This window comes from Fistularia commersonii, chromosome 22 (genome assembly GCF_037954325.1).
Source record: "Fistularia commersonii isolate RoL2024-O1a breed Wild chromosome 22, RoL_Fcom_v1.0, whole genome shotgun sequence".
Taxonomy (NCBI): Eukaryota; Metazoa; Chordata; class Actinopteri; order Syngnathiformes; family Fistulariidae; genus Fistularia; species Fistularia commersonii.
Genome location: NC_141305.1, coordinates 6,575,337 through 6,599,964, shown reverse-complemented (window position 1 = coordinate 6,599,964; position 24,628 = coordinate 6,575,337). Strand labels below are relative to the sequence as shown.

Sequence of the window (24,628 nt, the reverse complement as noted above, 5' to 3'; positions counted from 1 at the left end):
ATAACTATAATATATATCAATATCATTATCAGCATTACCATTAACATACTATTACTTTCACAAGTACCATCATTACATCTTCACAAACATTATGATTATGATTATTATGATTATCATAATTATGATAATCATAATCATAATAATAATAATAGTAATAATAATGGTAATCATCATCATTATTATTATTATTATTGTTATTTGTCGTAGTAGTGGTAGTAATAGTGGTATTAGTAATATTATCATTACTATTATTAGTAGGAGTATTATTATGACTTTTAATTATTATTGTTCCTGTCAGTATAATCATCGTTATTATCCAGAAAGCCGTTGACGTCACCGGGGCGTCAGGCGTCCCGTGGGACGAACGTTCACTCGAGGCGCGGTCGTGTCACGACGCACACGCACGCACGCACGCACACACGATCGCACCGAGGTTGTGCGCACGCGTGAACGCGCACCGCCCCGTGAGCGGAGCGAGCAGGCGGAGGATGCAGGAGAGGATCCGCTCGGTGCTTCCACGCAACGACACCCACGGACGCGCAGCAGGTAAAGAACGGCTTTTTTAAACTTCCGGTGCAGGGGGTGCAACTTCCGCCGTGCACTTTGTCGGACACAAGAAGATAAATAAGTAAAAATAACATCTCAGAGCGCTTCGATCCTTCCGTGTTTTTATTTACCAGAGTTTTGAAACGGCGAGCATCCCCGTCCGCGACGGGCGTGCCCGAGGAGGAATGCGTGTGCGCGTAGCTGCGTGCGTGGGAGCGTGTGCGCGTCGCTCGGACACGGAGGCCACAGAAACAGGATTGTTCTGCGTGTGACCTTTGACCGCGAGATATTATCCACGGGGGAGGAAAAATTATAATAATAATAATAAGAAAATATATTATGGGAAAGTTTGTGAAATAACAAACAGACAAACAAATACATGGTAAAACTATGTTTGCTTAAAGAAATAACAAACTCAAAAGTGAAATCCATCACATTTTGCTGGAAAGAAATGTTCTAAAAAAATTCTGGATTCTGTTAGAAATTACATTTAAAAAAAGGAAATGGAAATCTAATTCAAAAAAACAAATAATATTAGTCAGAAGATAATCTGATAAATGAACATGCAAAGTCCGGAACAGATGAAGGAAAGAATGGCGAGAAAATAAAGAGAATATTTATCCCCATGAAGTAAATAAATAAACAAAATGGAAATTACACAGTTACAGATTGCGAACTGCGTTTGTTAAAAATAAGAACATCATAGCAAAGGCAGAGAAGAATACAGAAAATTTAGCCAGCAATTCAGGGAGGACTTTGGGAAATAGGTCACTGAGAAAAAGATTTGAAAACAAATTCTATTAACAAAAATACAAAAACAAAAACAATATTAATTTTAACAACATCTGACAGGAACTAAACCAACCTGCAAATAATTTAGATCATTCGCAAGAAGATAATCCAATAAATGAACATGCAAAATCTGCATGAAAAAAGGAAATATTTACCTCCAATGGATAAATAAATAAATGAAAATGGAAAAACAATAGCCACAAATTGCTAACAAAATTTGCAAATAATAATTTGAAAACTCTTGGGGTATTTTAGGAAAAATCAGCATGAAAATTATTTCAAAACAATTTCTATAAGAAATTTATTAAAAGAAAAAAGAATATCTAACAGGAACCAAATCATATTTGCATATACTCCAAATAATTATCCAGAAAAAAACAATAAATGAAAACAAAAAAATGTGCAAGAAAATGGCAAGAAAAAAATAGCAGGAATTTACCTTTAATAAATAAATGGGTTTATAAAATGAAAATAAAACATATCAGCATGAAATTAACTTGAAACCTTTTTTTAAGACAGGAAAATCGTTCTCAAAATTCCCTCAGATTCTCCTAGAAAATTATATTTAAAAATCCCCTTGATAAACATTTTCTTTCTATTTTTAATCCAAGATAAACAAAAGATAAAAAACATAACTACAAGCCTCTCCATATTGGAGATTGATTTTTTTTTTCTTTTTCTTTTTTTTTTTTTAGAAATTTAGATCACAATGAAATTAAAAAATATATATTAATGGAAAATAAGAAAAAGAAAAAAAACAGGAGAAAGAAATGAATTTGCAGTGTGATTATGGAGGATGAGCAGGAGGTGGATGAGCAGGGAGAGACCGTTGATGTAATCTGACACTTCCTTCCTCCTGAATAATAAATGACTCTCTCCCCGGTCGCTCCTCATTCTTACTGGAACATTCCTCCTCCTCCTCCTCCCTCCGTCAGCCCCCGGGGTCTCCTCCCGGCGCCCCTGGGAAGACGGACGGACGGATGAATAGGTGAAGCATGTGTAATCACCGTATGATAACCAAGATATATTACGTCACCCGATCATCCCAATGAGAGGGAGCAGCTGGATCTCAGAGCTGTGGTCTCTGCAGGTGAGGCGATGGGAAACGGCTCGGTGAAACCCAGACGTCACAAGCACCCCGACGCCGCCAACGGCTCCGCCCACAAGGGCCCCGGCGGCTGCAAGGACTCGTCGCCGGACACCCTGAGGGCCCGGCTGGAGGAGCTGGAGCGGGAGGTGAAGAGGAAGGACGAGGAGCTTCGGGTTAAGGAGCGGCAGATCGGGTGCCTCCAGGAGCAGCTGGCCAATCGGACGCTGGCGCTGGCCGAGCTCGGCGAACAGCTGCGGAGCAAGTGCGCCCAGCCGGCCAAGGCGCAGGAGGCCGGGAGGAACCAAGGCGGGTCGTCCAAGAACGCCAGCAGGAGCAGTCCAAACCTGAGCCTCCGCATCAAGGAGACGCTGAACCGGAGGAGGGGCGCCAAGGCGGGGGTGTCGGCCGAGCCCACCTCCAGGACCTACGACTCCGGCGGCCTCCCCAGGTTCTCCTTCGACAAGGCCCGGGTCCCCAAGGACGCCAGGTGAGAGGAGGTCGGACGTCGGAGTCTCTCGGGTTCCGCGGTTCTGCGAAATGTGGCGAATGTTAAAACCCGCCTTTCGTGGAAAGGACGAATGGGATTGGCTACTGCCCCTCTATCAGAAAATGATTGAGTGGATGAATGAATGTGAATACTGATCATAGAAAAAGCTAGTATTCCTTTCAAATGTTCTACTGTGCGGTACAACAATCAATCAATCATTCAATCTATCACTCAATCAACCAGCAATTAAACCAATCAATCGATCAATCAATAAATAAATCAACAAACTAACCAACAATCAATCAATCAATCAATAGATCAATCAAACAATCAAAAAAACAACCAACCATCAATCAATCAATCAATCAATCAATCAATCAATCAATCAATCAAGCAAGCAAGCAATCAATCAGTCAACTAACCATTAAGAGCCAATCAATCAATCAATCAATCAATCAATCAATCAATCAATCAATCTATCATAAAACAAACATCAATCTATCAATCAATCATAAAACAAACATCAATCTATCAATCAATCAGTCAACCAACCAACTATTAAGAGCAAATCAATCAACCAATCAACCAATCAACCAACCAGCCAATCAGTTGATCAATCAATCAATCAATCAATCAATCAATCAATCAATCAATCAGCCTCAATGAAATTGAATAGAGTTCACTAGCTCCTTTAGCTAATCAATCCATATTGAATGATTGGATAGTGGACTATGTGATTTCCAGGTGGCTCGTCCGGTAAAATCCGGTCTGTCACCTCCAATGAACGCTGTGATTGGCTCCTGCCCGCCGCAGCACACGCTGCAGGCTGGAGTAAATGAATGGACGAGGCAATGGGTACCCAAGTATTACTTCCATTTTAAGTACTTTAATTTTGTGATATTTGATCTACCTGTCATAATATAATGCTGCTTTTTGTCGCACGACCTCTTTTCATTTGTTCTTTCGGTTCTCTTTGAGAATCTTTATATTCATATGGTTCCTCAACTCCCGGTCTTTACATATATGCATATATATGTATATATATGTGTGTATATATATATATATATATATATATATATATATATATATATATATATATATATATATATATATATATATATATATATATACGGGGAGGGGGCATACATATATATATTTATGTGTGTGTGTATATATATATATATATATATATGTATATATACGGGGAGGGGGCATACATATATATATTTATGTGTGTGTGTATATATATATATATATATGTATATATATGCCCCCTTCCCCATCTCCATGGCGACAACCATAACATGGCTCCTGCCGCCATTGTTGTCATGACAGCCTGAAGAAGCTGCTGACCGACGCCCTGAACAGGAACCAGTACCTGAAGCGCCTGGAGCTGCAGCAGGTCAAGGACATGGTGGAGTGCATGTACGAGTGCACGTACCATCAGGGGGAGTATGTCGTCAAGCAGGGAGAACCCGGCAACCACCTCTTCGTCCTGGCAGGTACCATATCCACCCCGACGTAATTCGCTTCTGGTTTAGCTTAGCAACAGGAAATGGAAGTGGATCTGATGCCTTGACAAATTAGACTTGGATGATTCTGTGGCGACAGATAAGAAAAAAAATAAGGACAAAAAAAGGCAGGCGAACAAACAAAGACGAGCAAAGTAAGCTAAATGCTACTTGGTCGGACAAGGTGTCAAACAGGAAGTGTTTAACAGGACAGATCATCTGACAGGTGATCGTCTGACATCCCTCTTATAATTAAATCATAAGAGGGAAGCTTTTCAAAATGAAACGAAGCTAAAATGCTAAAAAAAAGCACAATGTGACACGATGTCACAGCCTGTCGAGAAATTCTGAAAGAATAATCATCAGTTTGATCAGGTTGGATTGTCAAAAACATGTTGGACAATGTACTGGTTGTTTAGCATTAGCATCATTTGTCCTTTTCTGTATTTTGTGAACAAAGTTAGCTTCAAAAATTTAGCTTTTGCATTGAGAATTTTTCGCTAAATTCACCAAACAATTTTGCTGTCTGATCAAGAACAGCGCCAAAGGGAAATAATGCAAAATCTGATTCATGTCTGTAGCCTCAACAGTAAATTTTCTGTGATTTTTAGCATTTAGCATTAGCATTAGCAGGGAGACATTAGCGTTACAGGTTAACTCAGTCGGCAACATGTCAGCAGTTTGGTTTTTAGGGAAAAATGGGCAACTCGGGGTCTGAAGGGACAAATTTTAAACCTTCCAAAAACTTTTTTTTTTTTTCGGTTTCTTGATCCTTTAGCTCAGCGTTGTTCAGATTTGGCTCTTTAAAGACGACCGACGATTGGTCAGTGTCACAGGGTGCCAAATAATCCTTGGATACTTGGGTCTTGTCAAGGACCCTACAAAACCTCTGCAGCTAACATTTAGCTGTCCACTCAATGAAATGAAGTGAAACATTTTGTTTCAGACCAAACAAATCGCACCAGGCGTGTTTTTTTTTTTTTTTTTTACTTGGGCCCAATGACAACTGCAGTTCTGTGGTTCAACCGCTAGGACAGCTAGCACCTGCACCAGGATCATCTTGCATCAAATCCCCATTTGTTTTAGCCACTTTGACACCCTGATACACGCCCACACACACACACACACACACTGCCCACAAATCCTGACTTTCCTAATGAAGGAAAAAGGGGCCGGTGTTCCAACTGGTGTTTTATGTTGGAAAAACCTCATAAAAATGATAAAGTAAACATATTCATCAGTGACGGCTCATTCCAGCATGACGCCAGTATGGCCAGTAGGCGGCGACGTCCGCCGAACTGCCGGATTTGGACAATAACAGCTGGCAGAAGGAGCCGGCCGCCACCTGCCGCGTTCAACGTGAATGCTTCTCGGCGCCGGCTTCCCAGAACCAGAGCCAATCAAATCAAAGCTCTCCTGATTGGTTTCACTCAAAACAAATCAACATCTGAGCTCTTTGTCAAAAAAAAAAAAAAAAGCTTTGTAGCCGTTTCTTTCTCCTCCCTGGATTTGGACGCCACTCGGTGAAAAATGTAGACTGTAATTATTTTGGCGGGCGAAAAGTATCCTTGGCAGGTGAGCCCGACAGAAATTCCTCTGGTTCACCAGCTCCTGGCAGCCGAACCTCTAAGTTAAATTTGGACACGTGTGTGTGTGTGTGTGTGTGTGTGTTTGCGTGTGTGTGTCGTGGCAAGTGCACCAGACAGAGCTGCCGGGGGAAAAAAAAAATGGAGGAGCAGTAGCAGCCCGTGTTTGTCTGGTGTTTATTCACCTCAAGATCTAGTTATCTGTTTATCAGCCGCAGAACCAGAACTCTGATCCAGGATCTGGACTCTGATCCAGGACCAGAAACCCTGTGTTATTTTCATTTAAAGCTTAAAACAACAATATGTTTGTTTTTCTGTTTTTGGTTTGCCAAGGATGAACACACACACACACACACACACACACACACACATACATGTACATACCCATATGCATATAAGTATATCCATATCCTTATACATACATGTATTATATACCCAAATATCTGACACTGTCATGTATATATAAATATACAATATTTGAAGAGAAAATTATGGTGATGATAAGATGATAATAAATAAACAATATAATGATAGCACATGAAGAATAATAATAGTAAAACATATATACACATAATGTAATATAAGTATGATATTCCCTTTTTTATTGACAAATTTGTTTAGCTAATTTTTTCATTGTTTTAATTGATTGATGTATTTATTGAAGTTGAAGCAACCGTCTTTCAGGGTTTTACAATATATCACTTTTTTCCTTTTTCACCATTTGTTTATATTATGTTGCATGTGTCTGTGTCCATATATAAATATATATATATATATACAGTATATATTTATTTATATATAGCAAATAAACATATTTTATATATATACATATATATACAGGAAATGTATTCAGAATGGACTTGGTCGCCGCAAACATTGAATACATACATGTGTATGTATAAAGGTGTATATATATATATATATATATATATATATATATGTATATATATATATATATATATATATATGTATGTTCATTTTTTTTTTTCATTTTTCTTGTCTCTACTTTGTGTGATTTCTCTGACATTGTAGTAAAGAGGCCACAGACCAGCAGTAGTTATTATCAAGTTATTACCATCATTTCCTAAGTGACCAGTATAATATGTAAATGACATCTGATTCTTTGACCTGTGGCAAGTGTGTGTGTGTATGTGTATGTTTGTGTGTGTTCCATTGCTCGGTCCGTGTCCCCGAATGTGACAATAAACCAGGCATTGATTGTCCTTATTTAGTGTGTGTGTATGTGTGTGTTTGTGTGTGTGTGTGTGTGTGTGTGCGTGTGTGCGTGTGTCCACGCAGACGGGAAGCTGGATGTGTTTCAGCAGAACAAGCTGCTCACGTCGATAGCGGTCGGCACCACGTTCGGCGAGCTCGCCATCCTCTACAACTGCACACGCACGGCTTCGGTCAGAGGTAAATGTGAGATGTAGCACACACACACACACACACACACACACACACACATGCACACAAGCATGTAGAGAGTCTTGTGACCTTTGACCTCACCCAAACAGGGGCAGGGGACATCCTGGGCCTCCTACCTATGACAAGTCCTTGTTTTGATACTCAGCCATACCCGGCCTTAGTCTATGAGACTTTAATTAGCTGCAGTTTTGGGGGGAAAAAGAACGCCTTTGTGTTTGGCAGATTTGAGTAAAACTCTTATAATAACCTGATTTTTTTTTTTTTTTAGACCAGGTGAAAAAAAAAGTCAGACTTTTATCCGGATTCGCTTTTTGGAATTAAAAAAAAAGATAAACAGTTGTTTTTAGTTTTTTTTTTCTCACTGCTTCTAATTTAGTCCCAAACGATCCTGCTGCTTTGAGTTAGCAAAGAACGGCTATTTTTGTCACCTTCTATATTTACCTCTTATTCTCAAGGCTTTACCGTACTAACAGTACAAAATGCTCCATAAAAAAAGGACTTATTTAGGCTGAAAAGAACACACAGTAAAAAAGAAAAATAATGTGGACACCAAGATGAAAAGGTCGAACCCAGCTATAAGAAAAGATTTTCAATAAATATATATCATAAAAGATGACAAATGTGTGTATTGGTGATCGGGTTTGATTCCCAACAAGAAAAAAAATTAGAAGGAAAAGGAAGATGAGGAAGACAGGAAGCAGAGATGGAGATGGAGATGTTGAGGTCCTCTTTGGGAGTGAGGCGGATGGATGGGATCAGGAACGAGCCCATGAGAGGGACAGCACATGGGAGATGTTTTGGAGATAAAGTCCCTGCTGCCGCCCTCAAATTGAACGTGGCGTCGGAGCGCCGGTATTACGTAACAGGATGATCCCGGTCGATGCCGCATTCCCTTGCCCTGTTTACTTGCTGGGAGAGATTTTCAAAAGGTGCCAAGTGGAGTTAGTTAATCACAGATTAACATCGATGAAAAATGAAAATAAAAATAAAAATAAAAATAAAAATATTGTTTTTATGTTGGATCCATATGGGTTGGAAAATAATCAGATAAAGGAAATATCAAAATGACTGTGATAAAAATGATAAAAAGTATTGATAGATATCAAAGTAGAAGTAAATGAATGAAAAAAATAAAATAAAAAATGGCAAAAAGATACAAGAAACTGTAGGCTGAAAGACATGAGAAGAAATTCAGCCAAAATAAAAAATGGGAATCTATTTCTCTTCTAGCTGCTATCTAAACCAGTCAAAACACCCTTAAGTCTATCACAACAGTTATATGAATGTGCAAGAATTTGAAATGACCAAAATATCAGATTAACAAACTGATTATATATTAATATTTATCATAATACTGTATCAATGAAATATGTTGATTTTTAAATTGAAATTGGCAGATGTCATTCGGGACAATTCAAAGATAACCAGAACATTTTTTGTTAATACTTTTATAAATACCTCAAAATAAAAGCCTTTCATAACCTGGGCAAAATGTAAATGTGTATCTGCCTTCGCAGCGGCAAACAAGGTCCGGACCTGGGCTTTGGATCGTGAGGTCTTTCAGAACATCATGAGGAGAACGGCGGAGATGAGACACGACCAGCACCGCAACTTCCTGCGAAGGTCAGCGCCTGAAGGTCCCCTCCCACCACTGCATCGCCTCTTCCTGCTGAGCTTGGAGTTAGCCGTAACTTGACTGGGAGTTTGTTAGTATTTGCGCTTCAAAAATCTAACCACGTATTTGTTGAGAATTAATTTACCCAAATATTAATGTGGCCCAAACCTAAATAAGTAGTTTAGTTGATGAGACTTTACCAGGTACATTATTTATTCCAACTATGAGCAGAGTTTTATGTTCAAACAACACAGCCTAAATTGAACCAGGTAATATTTGTAGCCTAAACTTAACCTGACAGTTTGGTAGTAAAGAACCTAAACCTAACTTTCTGAACTTCAACCTGACAAAGTAAAAAAAAAAATTCTTACATTTAATCTAGCAGTCCAGCCAGTAGCCTAAATATTTAGCACAAATTAAGTCATTTGTTAAAATAAAACCTAAATCTCAGTCTATCTTAACTTAACCAAGTATTTTGTCTAGTTTAAACTTAACCGAACAGGTACCTTGTTACTTGTTACTTGTTACTTGTTAAGCCTAAGCACCCAAGTATTTCATCTAACCTAATCTTGACCAAGCAGTATGGTAGCTTAAACCCAAACCGAACATGCTTTGCCTAAACTTAACGAAGTAATATCTGTACAAAGCAAAATTGTGCAGTTTGATTCCCTCAACCTAAACATAACCTGTTTAGCCTAAATTTACGTGAGCAGCTGAGTAGCCTAAAGCTAACCCTAATTGGATTAGCATAACCTAAACTAAATATTTTTTATAGTCTCAACTTAGCCTCAACTTAACCAAGTAATTTCGGTAGCCTTTGATTGTCCTGTAAATGTATCTGTTTTAGCCTAAACTTAGCTGAGCAGTTTAGTAGTCCAAAGCTAATGCTAACTGGTTTAGTATACCCTTAACCTTGATCACTTTGATAGCTTAACCTCAAACCCTACTTGTTTCACTTCAACTTAACCAAGAAAATTTTGTAGCCTAAACATAACCCTGCAACCCAAAAGTAACATGTTCAGCCTTAAACTTAGTAGCAGTTGAGGAGCTTGCCGCTACTCCGCTTTAGCTTAAACTAAACCAAGCAATTTACCTCGCCTAAAGTTAACTGCGCAGTTTTGAACCCCGGTCTTTACAAAGCAATTGCGCAGCCTGAATTCAACTCGGAGTTTGTGTTACCCAACCCTTAGCAGCGGTTGGTTTCACCCCGGTCGCCGCGTGAACCACGATTTGATGCCGTTGGCGCGATCCGGCAGCTCAAGGCTGAAATGACAACGCCCGTCAAAACACTGTTAAATAAGATGAATTGCTGCCCAGGTTGATCCGTGGAATTTTATAAAAGTTGGCATTAATACTTTACGACTACCAGGGCGGCGCGCACGCTAAATGTCGTCATGGTTTGAACCGCACGTTTTTGTTATAACAATCACACACATTCACCGTCTGCGTTTTGTCTTGTTCTGTCAGCGTGTCGCTCCTGGCGAATCTACCCGAGGACAAGCTCAGCAAAATAGTCGACTGCCTGGAAGTGGTAAGTTTTTTTTTTTCAAACGACTTTTCTGTCTTTTAATTAAACTTGCGGGACGACTCGAATTTTTCGTTGTTTTCCGTCAGGCGTTGCGCAATCGGCGGTGTCGTAGATAGCTGCTGTCAAAATATCATTAGCGTTTGGTCGTGTCAGCGTATTCCTTTGGCCCCCCGGTTGGCAGGATAGCGGCGAAATTACCTTGTTGACGAACAGGGGCCGACATTATTCCTGTCATCGCCGTGTGCTGTATATTGTTACCGTAATTATTTGACCGGGGCCCCAGAAAGTGTTTATCCAAATGGGAGGAACGGAGTGATTTCTTAAAGATGTGCGAGTGACAGGTTGAAGCGGTGCGTGCATGTGTGTGTGTGTGAGGCGACGGCGTGGGTTGAGAGCGTCGTGTTTCAGAGGGCGAAAGAGAAAACGGGGTCGGAAAAAAAAAAAAAAAAACAGCAGATCTCAGCGTCTTCAAGGACGTTCCTCGCCGTCGCCGCTCCGGGCCCGATGGATTCTATACGAGAGAATTCTGTTACCTCCCCTGGGATTGGAGGGGGTCCGCTGTAACCCAATAGGGGCGCAGATGTTCATCAGAATCCTCCGGATAATTGTGGAGCGTCTCGTTCATGGGTGTGTGTGTGCGTGAGAGTACCTCCGTTTGAGCTCGATGTCCGAAAACGAACCCGCATCCCATAAACACCGATCAGACGCCGGAACTAAAAATCTTAAATGGCGGGACTCACAGTACGACATTAACGCTACACTAGCACTACAGTACTACTAGTACTACAAAAGTACCACAGTATAGTGGAACTTTGACTTACGAGCGCCTCGACATACGAATTTTTCCGAGATACGAGCCGTTACTCGGATGATTTTTTTTTTTGTTTTATGATCCGAGGCGAGATTCGTGTTTGACACTTACATGGCTGTGCGTGAAATGGTGCCTCTGGGAGCCCGTGGACACTCAACATGTGGACTTTTCTGTGAAGAGATGGAGAAGTTGTCTTTGCTGAGATACCGTGACCAAGAGCATCATCTGAGAGAACGCTTGATGTAGATGTGATGTAGCAGACGGCGGGAACGTCAACGGACGAGGCATCGGAAGAGTCTCTCAAAGCCATTCGCGGATTATTTTAAAAAGAGGATTGACATTCACTCCGTCGCTAAATTAATTTTAGCAATAAAGTATAGCATAGCATGCTAGTTAAGTGAAGCAATACATTGCAGCCTTAAGTGTGTAGTACGTAAGTTCCAATTTAGCACCAAATGAAAATACACTTAATTAAACCAGTTTATTTCTTTACATTCTCCTCCCTCTGTATCATTATTTTTCATTTATGAATTGTTATTTGTAGAGTACATTTTCTTATTTAAAAACACACAACAAAAACGTGGTGTTGGAACAGATTAATAGCATTTCAATTCATTTTAATGAGGAGATATTTTTTGATATACGAGCAAACTGAGTTATGAACTTGGTCACGGGACAAAATAAACTTGTAAGTCAAGGTAATACTATACTACAGTACTAGTCCTACTATAGTACTACAGTACATGCTTGTTACTGTTTTTTGGGACCGCCGCTGCGGAGATGCTGTGAAGAAGAAGAAGCAGAAGATGGAAATAAAGTTTTCCAACACTTTTTGTACACTTTAGAGACGGTGGCTCTGAGGAGAATAAGGATTTAAATGCAATTCTTCAGCGGGCGCGTTCGATGACAAAACGTGACACTTTTCCTTTCCGAGATGTTCTGGAGGTGAAACGGCGGAATTTTTGGAGAAACGGTCACATCGCACGGCAGCTTCGGCGGCTTCTAATCTATATTTCATTAGGGCCTTGTTACAGCTCCTGTGGACTGAACCAACCCATCCTCCGGGAGGGGGGGGGGGGAGATTGATACTAGGAACGGGCCGAATCAATGGTTATAAAATAGGAATCGATCAATGTGCCGCTTCCGTTCTGACTGCTCTCCTCAACCCCACATCAGGAATACTATGACAAAGGAGAATACGTCATCCGGGAGGGAGAGGAAGGAAGCACCTTCTACATCATCGCACAAGGAAAGGTACTGACACATTGGTAACAGTTTAAAATTTTGTTCATTGATGGGGAAAAGTGTTTTGTCATCAATTCGCATGAAAAAAATCAAAATAAAATCAAAGACATCACAATGCTTCTTTTTAGCCTTCAGCTAACGCAGTGGTTAGCGCTGTTGCTAGCTCGCAAAAAAGTGCTCAGTGATTAGTCGAATTGATTATGAAGAGGAAGAGTGTGGAAATCGAAGTGATTGACAGGTGACCCTCCTTCGATGAAACCCCGCCCCTCGTCCTGGTCGTCAGCCTGGATTATCTTCAGCTCCAGCTAACGCTAACGGCGTAACCCTCAGATGAGCCTGCTAACGAAGCCGAGGATACATTTAAGGATATAATAGGAGAATATGCCGAATAAAAATACCACCACGACGAGAACAAAACGGCTGAATAACACCTGGGAGACCCATTTATATAAATTGAATTCTGTTTAGTTAATTTTTTCAGATTTTTTTTTCTTTGTCACGAGTTTCCAACAAAGACCCACATTAGCCCCAATCCCTTTCTGACAAAGATAAAGCTAATCCTTGACCAGGGCAGATTCAACCAAGCCTCTTCAAGAGGGACGCCGCTTTAACCTGATGTTCTTTTCTCAGCGTCACATTTCGTGAGGTCCCCCCTGAGCAGGGTTCCTCATGTTCGGCCATTTCACCAAGACTCCTGACGGCTAGATTTTGCGTAATCCAGTCCACGGATAAGTGATTAGCTAACAAATGACTCCCTGTACGCGGATCATCCTGCAAGCTCTTCTACCACTCGTAACCTTTTCAAAAACGCTTGTTTAAGGTTTTTTCTTCCGTCAGACCCCCCGATTGCGCACCCCTGACTGAATCCGTGTCCCTCCACACGGCAAAACTAATCAGAAAACATCTGCCTTGCTAATGTTAAAGTACGCAAAGCTCAGAGTGCCACAATTTCCACGTCAATGCCAGCAGCGAGCTCCCTTTCTGTCACTGTCAGCTAGTAGATATCAACTACATTACTGTCCTGGTGGTATCTGCATATAAGCTCTCCATCTGATCTGCCTGACAATTTCAATGATGGTTTTGTATTTAAATTTAATTTTCTTCACCACCTAGCAGGCTAGAGGAGCGCTGCATAATGCTAAGTTATCCGGGGTGTGATAATGAGCTAGAACCTCATGCAAAAAATACAATTTTGCCAACCATGCTAACTACCAGCTAGCGTGAGTACTTTTTTGCGGGCCAAAATTTTCTGCAGGAATTGATGGATTTCTGAAATATTCACAACAAAAAACCCCACCCTGAAGTCAAAATTCATGAATTCTGCACAACTGTCCTCGAAAACCATCCGTGTTTGAAGAACTGAATTTTATGTGCGTCGACTAACCGGAGGATATCTTGCCAAAAGAGGCCGTTATGGCCTCTTGCCAAACAATGGGTAAGAATCACACGTGGGTCTTGGGACTTTTGTGCGTGTGTTTATGAGTCACTGGCCATTTGCCTGAAAAGCCGGCAACCCGACACTGGGGTGCGAGGAGGATGGGGGAGAAGGGTGAAGGGGGGGTGGGGGTGGCCGGCGTCCACAGGGGACTTTTAAAATGCCATTATGAACCCGAGTGAGACATCAGCACATGTGGTTTAGGGGGGAACGGGGGCTAATGCAGGAAACGACTCCCCTCCCCGACCCCGGACCCTTGAGCGGGAAGGGGATCCGGCTGCCACCAGAAAAAAAAACAATGGAAGCGAGGGGTCGCCGGGGTCAAACAGGACGTCGGCCGCTGCAGCCGCCATCCCAACGCTCCTCACAGCTCCGAGGAACAACCAATGGAGGGTTGCACCTCCATCAGGGACGCTTACTGGGTTTCCAAGCCTTGTCCAGGGGGCGAGGCAATGCAGGAGAATTTTACGTATTTAATCTCCGACTCATCTGGGTTCATTCGGCAGTCGCACCAAAGATAAGCAATTTTCTGACGCTATTCCCCCCATTTATTTTGAAGCATCTCAGGACCAGCTAGGAAACAGGCAGCTCATATGTGATCCTAAGCCGCCCAGAAATCTATCGCAAACCCCTGCTGAGATGTTTTTTCCAAACTCCAGGATATTAATTTATTTTACCTCTGACTTTGTTCTGATTTTTTGTCTTGAAATTTGCTTGTTTCACCCCTGGGGGCATCGTTGGTGGACAGGATTTTGAGTCTGGATCCTCCTACGTGGGAATAAACTGACAAATTGCTTTTTTTCGTTGATGAGACGCTGATATACTTAAGATATCTGACACCTTATACTCTCATAATCACATTTTTAAAAATGTTAGTACTTCCAAATAAAGTTGGCATCGCAGGAAACTTTTGTTTTGGAGGTTCGAGGGCTCGAGGAGTTTAAGGGTACAAGGTCTCGCCATGGGATGGTTATCTCACGGTTCCTGTTAATAACCATGAGCTATCATGTGCTGAGCATTGCGATTGGCCAGTGACCACCAGCATCAACTTCAAATTCAAGAAGGTTCCATGTTCTAACACAATGGTAAATTAGGGTCGCCATGCTCTCCTGCTCGGGTTCTCTACAGGTTCTCTGTCTTCCTCCATCTGTCCAAAAGCAGTCAGTAGGTTCATTTAAGTCTTCAGATTGTCCATAGGTGCAAGTGAGATGAATGAATGTGTCCATATTTGGCTGCCATGATTGACTCGCAGCATAAGCTGTGATTGGCTCATAAGCTGTGATTGGCTCCTTCTGTATTTGAGATGTTTCAGAGAAACCCTTTTTACAGGACCAGTCATTAATAACAGGGGGGTTGTGGTGGGACGTACCAATCGGGTCATGTTTTTGTGTGTGTGTGTGTTTGTGTGCAGGTGAAGGTGACTCAGACCACCGAGGCCCACAAACTGCCGCAGCTGATCAACACCCTGCAGAGGGGAGACTATTTCGGGGAGAAAGCTCTGATCAGGTACCAGCAGATAAGCGGCTCAGAAACAGCGCCACCATGTGGCCGATGCAGACGGAGCTGAAACTCTACATTGGCGTTGCGTAGATCTGATTATTTTTTTTCTTTTGTTATGTTTATTTAAAAAAAGGAAAATTAGAGTGGAGTGATCATTTGAATATTTTCAAAATTAGTGTAATAACAAATATCTGTAAATTACAAATCTGAATTAAATGGTAGGAAAAAAATTGTTATTATTTATGATAAAATGTAATATTTATGAAAAATAAGAATATATATATATTAAAAAATAAGAATTAAAAAAAAAAAAAAAATTAGAATTATGAAAGTACTAGAAAATCAGACCAGAACATAATCGGACACTTTTTAGAACATGTCTGATTTAAACCGGCGTGAGTAAAAAAGGTTGAATCGAAGTATTAAGATGTCAACCAGTCCAGGTTAAGCTCCGCCCCTCAGGTCACCTGGACTTAGCTCCGCCCCTTTCCATGAACCCTGAATGAAAGAATGAATGCAATTACTTAAAATACAGTGACTTGTTTTTTTGTTTACCTGTAGGAATATTGATACATATGATCTTTTTACAAGCATTTAAAGACTTTTATTCTTTGTTCTGATAACCAGTCGCGTCACCACTTCCTGACACTGCCAACATTTTCTTGATGCTCATCTTTCCGTCTCTTCCAGTGAGGACGTCCGGTCGGCCAACATCATCGCTGACGACAACGGCGTGGAGTGCCTGGTCATCGACAGGGAGTGAGGCCGCTTTTGTTCGAGATACACTCACACACACACACACACACGCACCTACACACACACACAATGGAGCATGTAGCTGCATATATGCTATTGTACATCTTTAAAAAGGTCAAAAATCCAAAACAGATGTTTTAAACAGGTGAAAATTTCTGGTTAAAATATCCTTCTTGACTTCTTGTTTATTAAGGTTTTTTTTTATTTTGTTAATTATATCCTTTGAGAATATAAAATCATAACCTGTCTTAATGTGGCTCCTGAAAATGTGACCAGTCCTAGCGAAAATGTCGACTAGTTGTGCGATCTGTAACACCTACTGTGGATTAGATGTAAAGAAATACGTGATTGGAAGTCTTTGTTGGAGTTGGTGAAACAGGAAGCAAGAAACCGGTCTAAATTATATTTTGGGCATAAACGTACTAAATGATTACACCATTATTACACTCACTTTATACATATTTAACATTTTATGTTATGAGAACTTACAATTCGAAATGAGAGAAAATAATGAGTGTTTAGATACCATTATTATGATCAATATTGTTTGACAAAGTTTCCTCCTGAGATTTTTAACCCGGTAATCCCACTGAATTACTGCGTATTCCCTGCAGATTATGTAGAAAACATGACCTCCCTCCATGTCCGGAGCCGCTGACGTACATTCGCTGTTTCTCCCCCAGGACATTTGATCAGACGGTCGGAACCTTCGAGGAGCTGCAGAAGTACCTCCAAGGCTACGTGGCCACGCTTGACCGCGACGACAGGAAGAGGCACGCCAAGTAGGTGCTCGCTGTGGAAAAATAAAACAAAACAAAAAAAGGCAGTGAAGGCTGGTCTGAATCCGGTTGCGGCTCGAGGGTGCGGCGCCGACACCTGAGCTGTAATTCTGCTGTCAGCCTCCAGGGGGCGCTGGTTCGCCGCGGTTGAAGACTCAGGTTCACGTTTAACCCTTTGCTGGCTGGAAGGGCTGCCGTGCTTTCAGAAAACAATATCTGCCATTTTCACATCTCTCCATCACTCCATCCCTCCCTCTGTCCGTCACTCTCTACATACAACCGTCCATCTGTCCATATCTCCGTCCATCCATCTCTCCATCCTTGTTTCTCTTCATTTGTCTATTTTTCCATCGCTACATTTTTTTGTTTGTCTTTCCATCCATCCATCCATCCATCCATCCATCCATCCATCCATCCATCCATCCCTCTGCCTCTCTCCATCCATCCATCCATCCATCCATCCATCCATCCCTCTGCCCTTCTCTCCATCCATCCATCCATCCACCCATCCATCCATCCATCCCTCTGCCTCTCTCCATCCATCCATCCATCCATCCATCCATCCATCCATCCATCCATCCATCCATCCATCCCTCTGCCTCTCTCCATCCATCCATCCATCCATCCATCCCTCTGCCCTTCTCTCCATCCATCCATCCATCCATCCATCCATCCATCCATCCATCCATCCATCCATCCATCCATCCCTCTGCCTCTCTCCATCCATCCATCCATCCATCCATCCATCCATCCATCCATCCCTCTGCCTCTCTCCATCCATCCATCCATCCATCCATCCATCCATCCATCCATCCATCCATCCATCCATCCATCCATCCCTCTGCCCTTCTCTCCATCCATCCATCCATCCATCCATCCATCCATCCATCCCTCTGCCTCTCTCCATCCATCCATCCATCCATCCATCCATCCATCCATCCATCCATCCCTCTGCCCTTCTCTCCATCCATCCATCCATCCATCCATCCATCCATCCATCCATCCATCCATCCATCCACCAGGAGGTCTCTGTCCCGTCACCAGAGCCAGCCTCTCCCTCCAGATGTGGTCCAGCTGAAGGACCTGGTGTCGTCCTTCCCTCCGTCGAGGCCATTTGACCACCTGGAGCTCGTCGCCACGCTGGGGGTCGGAGGCTTTGGCCGAGTGGAGCTGGTGAGGAGGAGCCACCTTCACCTCCACCTTCCACAACATCTACGCCTCCTCCTATGCCTCCACCTTCGCCTCCATCTTGGCCATTGACAACACTGACACCTGTACCTGCACCTCTGCCTTCAACTCCAGCATCACCTCCAACTCCCTCTTTGCTTCCACCGCCACCTCTGCCTTCACCTCCACATCCAACCTCAATTCCAAAACCACCTCCACCTCCCTGATCTCTGACTGGTCACCAAAAATGTGCTTCGGCCCTACAAATTAAATTCTTCGACTCGAACCGAATTCATTTTTCCCATTGAGATATAAACCCCATTTATGCGTTCTCCAGCCTCCATAAACATTCTTTTTAAAAAAACTTTGCTAACATAGTCACTCTTTTTGTTTCATTAGCCACTCTCTGCTCTTCAGGACAGTACAGTTGGTTGACTTAGCCATGTCGTAGTGCTTGGCGAGATCTATAACACCAGCACCACGCTAATATTTAGCGATTATTTCCTTCTTCTGATCGAGTGCAACACTCACTTTTCAGTCTCTTGGGATTCATAATCTGGGCTAATTTAATGTAAAAAGTGCAAAAAAAAGAGTATCAAGAGGAGAAAATTGATGTAAACAACGCTGAGTACTATGCACGACTGCCGCTATGCTACAATGCTACGCTACAACACTACACCATCGTTGCGCCTTGTTGGGTGGAGCCAATCACAGCAGACATTGGTGGCAAAAGGTGGGGTTTTAACCCTGATAATCCAAAACCATAAATTTGTCTGGCCGAAAATTGATCCGTGTATATTTCGTATATATACACATATATACATGCAGAATATTTGGGTCAAAGGGTTCAGACGAAACGCTCGTCGTTTCATCAACTGTGATGTCACTTCCTGCCCCCCTCCCTCTCGCCACTCTCAGGTCAGGGTGAAAGGCAAGGACGTCACGTTTGCCCTCAAGGTGATCAAGAAAAAGCACGTGGTGGAGAACCGGCAGGAGGAGCACATCCACTCCGAGAGGAGGATCCTGGCCGAGGCGCGCTCGCCCTTCATCGTTAAGTCAGTACTTTTACTTTTTTCCGTTTTATTCTGTTCATTCTTCGTCTGAGGATGCAGAGGATGATCTGATCCAGCACAAAAACACCATCATTTCTCACCTGCAAATATTAATACAGTATGAAATTGATAAAAATGACAGTTAATTAAGTTAATTATTCACACGCTGAACTATATATGCAAAACTAAAATGACGCTGAAAACTGCCAAATTTCCATCCCAAAAAATAAAAATGTTATAAAAAACTATAAAAAAACATTTGGAAAAAAAATTGAAAATTGTCTCCATAATGTAAATAATGTCAATTGAAATTGAAAATTGAGATAAAACCATCTTTTATTATCAATTGCTATAACTCAAAATTGAAAAATAAATAAATAAATGAAAATAAATATATATAGTCCTATTATCTATTAAATTGTCCCAATAACCTTTTTGTGAAGAAACCTATCAAACCTATCAAAAGGAACAAATATATATATATATATATATATATATATATATATATGTATAATGTATAATCAAAAATATCTTTCAAATAATCATCACATATGCTCATGAATATAAAAAGATAAAATAAATAAACCATTCACCAGGTTAAAAAAAATCTAGATTCATCAGCAAAATGCCTGAAAAAAAAACTGAAATTTAGTAATTAAAAAAAAAAAAAAAATCTGATTAATTAAGATTTAGTTGAAACTCAGCATAGAAAAAAAGGAATCCTTTCACAGCCTAAAAATAAGAATCATTAAATGTTAGTTTGTAGAGAATTATGTATGTGCAGAGGAGGAGCTGACGCCCCTCTCACCCCTGCAGGTTGTACCGCACCTTCAAGGACGACAAGTACGTGTACATGCTGCTGGAGGCCTGTCTGGGCGGGGAGATCTGGAGTTTGCTCCGAGATCGGTAGGGTCCGACGTGCGGCCGCCACTTTTTACCGCCGCGGCAAGCCTGACGTCTGCGCTCTCCTCCCCAGGGGGAGCTTCGACGAGCCGACCGCCAAGTTCTGCGTGGGCTGCGTGACGGAGGCCTTCGAGTACCTGCATCGCAAAGGCGTCCTGTATCGAGACCTGAAGCCCGAGAACCTCATGCTAGACGCCGAGGGATACATCAAGCTGGTGTGTCGCTGCAAAAATGTTGCAATGAGTGATTATAAAACAGATTTATCCCTTTTAATGAACTGAAGAAGCCTCTTGGATCAGGGGTGAAATGTCCTCAAGTGAAGAAAATCAAATCAAGTTGCAACAACAAGAAGATTTTGATAGGAATTCACCATGACATGGAGAACCTAGAACCTCCAGACATGACTCTTATTAATATTTCAAATATTACTTTATGATATTTTTAATACATTATTATTTTTTGCTAATAAATTATTATTAATTAATTAATTTCTTTAAAATATTTTTTTCATTTTTTAATTAATTCTTTTTTTTTTTTATTTTTTAGTTGTCAATAATGTTCTGGGGCGCATTCCGCCCACGGCCCTTGAGGGGGTCAGTGACAAACAGTCATCAACAGATTCGCTCAAACTCTACCTCCACAGGTGGACTTCGGCTTCGCCAAGAAGATCCGCTGCGGCCAGAAGACGTGGACTTTCTGCGGGACGCCGGAGTACGTGGCCCCCGAGATCATCCTCAACAAGGGCCACAACTTCAGCGTGGACTTCTGGGCACTCGGCATCCTGGTGTACGAGCTTCTCACGGGCAGGTCGGTCCTGCGTAAACCCCCCCCCCCAAATCTGGCCCGTAGCCCCGCCCCCTCACGCTCGGCGCCTCCCTCTCGCCCGCAGCCCGCCGTTCTCCGGCAGCGACCAGATGGCCACATACACCTTCATCCTGAAGGGCATCGAGAAGATGGACTTCCCTCGCAAAATCACCAGGAGGCCCGACGACCTCATACGGAAACTGTGCAAGTACGAGGCACTCGGAGAGGGGGGTAAAACAAAATCACCGAAATAAATATTAAAAAAAGATAACAACATTAATTGGTATTGCTAATATTGCTAACATAACAAAACATCGAAATGAACTAATATTACGGTAGTAGCTGTTAATGCAATAATTCATATATTCAATTCATATATTTAAATAATACATTAGTTATTTATCATCATTTGTAGCATTGATAAAATGGATAATTTATTATTTTTATTTTATTTTACATATTGAATTAATAAAAATGATCACGTTTTAAATTTGCTATAAAAATACCTGGAAATTAAATGACATAAATGGAAATTAATAATTGGAATTATTAATATTCTATAAGCAGGGGAGTGTCGGGCTGCAGATTTAAAACTTGATATTATTATCGACAGGCATCTACAATCGATAAGTGAATAATCAATTATCCGGGGTATAGAACCCCGATCACCTCATGCAATGCGTAATGAAGTTCCAAGCCTTTCCAGATTATTCAGGCGCGGAAAACAAATGGTTGGGAACGGCGGTTGTTGTGTTTCCGCAGACGGAACCCGTCGGAGCGACTGGGGAACCTGAAGAACGGAATAACCGACATCAAGAAACACAGGTGAGCGGAAACTGATGTGATTAACAATCAGCGGATGATCGTCAGCGAAGATACGGATTGACCAACTGTACCCTCAAACAAACAAAATGTGAAACATCCAATAAAAAGGAAATAATAGAATAAAATTACAATTTTCCATTGAATTTAAAGAAATATTTGTTTGGTTCAAGAGAAATGTCAGGACTGACGCTCCTATCACATTTAAATAATAAACACCAAACAACGAATTCTTCAGTTAATTAAAAGGCTGCCCAGGGAATACAGCACCGCCTGCTGAGAAGTAATGAACATATTTTTCACAAGAAAACCACAAAAATGTCGCCAGGCGTTACCAATGTGTTGGCGTGTTTCAAATTTGACATCCAGAATGTTCTAGAAAGGTTCAGACGGTGGTATTTTGGGTTTAAAATTCTCCTAAAGGCTGCAACCTTGTTAAATGAAAGACGGAATAAAATAACATGAAATAAAATGAGAAAGATAACATAAAAAAGAACTAGAAATAGTGAAAAAAAAGCAAATAAGAATTTGAAATAAAATAAAACATCAAAACAAAACACAGATAGAATTAACATTAATAAAATAATAAAATAAAATAAAATAAACAAAACAACATTTCAAATAAAGTAAGAATAAAATACAAATGACTTAAAAAACAAATCAATTACAAATAACAATAAATCATAAAGAGAAATGAAATTATGATAATCATCAAAATCAAATTAAACATAATAATAATAGTAATTTTAACTTAATTTTTTCTAAGCTGTTTGTAATGTTGTGAATGACCTGGCCAGGTGGTTCACGGGCTTCAGCTGGGAGGGACTGAAGGCCCGGACGCTGACGTCGCCCCTGAAACCAGACGTGAGTCCAGACTTCAACCTTCTGGAAGCCGTTGGCTGGTAGAAAATTAGGGAACCACATTCTTATGATTTCCTTTCATTCTACTGAAAATTCTTCAGCAGCATAAGCTGTCATTTCTTTTTTTTTTTTTTTTTTTTATTATTTCGAGTGATGTTCTTGAAAATTCTTAATCTTATTCCTCAGATTTTTTTTTAAGCAACTGAAATTTTCTTTTGCTGGTCATTTGTTGGAGATTTTCCACAAGGGATGCCCGGCTATTATTTTGCGTAAATCCCTTTCTCCCATTGGATTAATTTATTTCCTGTCTATGTTTATTTGAATTCAATTTATTAATTTTATGGTTTTGATTTTTTTTTATTTATATGCATTTATTTCATATCAAATGTAATTATTTTAATGGAATATTCATTTTAAAAATATGTATGTATTTTCTTATTGTCTAAATATCCTTTATTTGTTTTTTTCCCCTTCCCTGCTGAGCTTGTTTACTGGTCAACTCAGTTTCTCTTGATTTTACAGTGCAAGTCGAGAAACTACTGCCTTTTTAAACCATCATGTTGTTGTTTTCTTAAAAAAAACAACATTTTTTTCATCAAGTCATTTTTTTCAAGTTTTTCAGAAAAAAAAAACAGACATATTGAATAAGATTTAGGGAAAAAAATATGAGCAATGATATGAGCAAAAACAATTGGCATTTTTAGCAGTTACTTTAAGAAGGGGACGATTTATGATTGATATATTCAGTGCATTTCTGAAAGGGTTCTCCTGGGCCGCGCCACATCTCCGCAGGTCCACGGGCCGGACGACCACAGCCACTTCGACAGCTACCCCCCCGACGAGGACGACCCCCCCGAGGAGCTTTCCGGCTGGGATGTGGACTTCTGACAACTCTACTTCCTCCCCTGTTTTTATTTTTATTTCTTTGTCACCTCCTTCCTCCCTCCCGCCTTCCTCCCTCGACGGCTCCGAAGAAGAAGAAGAAGAAGAAGAGGGAGCGGAAACGACAATCGAGCGGGAAAATCTTTCTCGGAGTTTCCGCTCGGAGATTACGAAGTGGGCCCGGTGGAGGCGTAGGGATAAACACCCGGATCACGTTTTATGAACTCCAGGTGGAGGCGGGATGGGGTTCATTACCTGAAAAGTGGGGTTCAACCTGTCAATGACAGGACCACGTAGAGACGCCCCACTGCTCACCCTCTCATACGGACTTCGGTGAACCTACTGACTATTTTTGTCTGCTGACGGAGAACCTGAGGAACCCAGACAGGAGAACATGAAGAATCCAGGCATGGAGAGCATGGAGAGCAGGGGAGAACCCGGTTGACCAGGAAATCCCGCTGTTGTTTCGCCTCCTAAAGATAATTATTATTTTTCAATAAACTATGTCATAGTTTTACACTTTGGTGTCCATCTGCAGTTATTATTGAATTGATCGGAGACAATGCCAGTAATCAATAAGATTCTGAGGTAGCTACGTATTCGCTTGCGGCTTCTTTCTGCACCCCAATCTTGTGCGTTGCATCTGGAAATCATCTGCCGAGAGAAAGTAGTCCCTGTTTGCACCGCTAACGTAAAAGACCAGGTTTTTGGAAAGAGTTTTCGCATACGAAATATTTTATTGGCCCTTTGAGCCCGGCGTGGAACCGGGTTCGGTTCTGCTGGTTCTGAGAAAATAGTCCCGCCGACTCTGGCATTTTCAGGACCGCGGGCCCCCTCGCTTCGGGGCCCCCGGGTTTCAGCTCAAATAAAATAGTCCTGGAAACGGGGGCCTGAGATTTCCAGGTTTGAGAACCCGGCAGTCAGATCACCTTTTACAAAGAAAACGGAGGCAATGTGATCTGGAAAAAGTTGCCAAACGTGAAGCTGTATTTAAATCCTGCTTGCAGTTTTTTACAGAAAAGTCCTTGAGG

The 24,628-nt window shown here is 41.3% G+C and overlaps 1 protein-coding gene across 1 annotated transcript; it reads left to right on the top strand.

Moving 5' to 3' along the window:
* The first annotated feature begins 470 nt into the window (after positions 1-470).
* On the top strand, positions 471-24,108 carry prkg2 (protein kinase cGMP-dependent 2). Its single transcript, XM_086169819.1, has 19 exons — positions 471-546; positions 2,429-2,915; positions 4,251-4,417; positions 7,312-7,425; positions 8,955-9,060; positions 10,520-10,583; positions 12,568-12,645; positions 15,483-15,577; positions 16,262-16,330; positions 17,011-17,109; positions 18,129-18,279; positions 19,192-19,328; positions 20,142-20,231; positions 20,302-20,443; positions 20,872-21,035; positions 21,118-21,240; positions 21,795-21,857; positions 22,652-22,718; positions 23,508-24,108. The coding sequence occupies exons 1-19, from the start codon at positions 489-491 to the stop codon at positions 23,601-23,603; spliced, it is 2,370 nt and encodes a 789-aa protein (XP_086025945.1). The 5' UTR covers positions 471-488; the 3' UTR covers positions 23,604-24,108.
* The last annotated feature ends 520 nt before the right edge of the window (positions 24,109-24,628 follow it).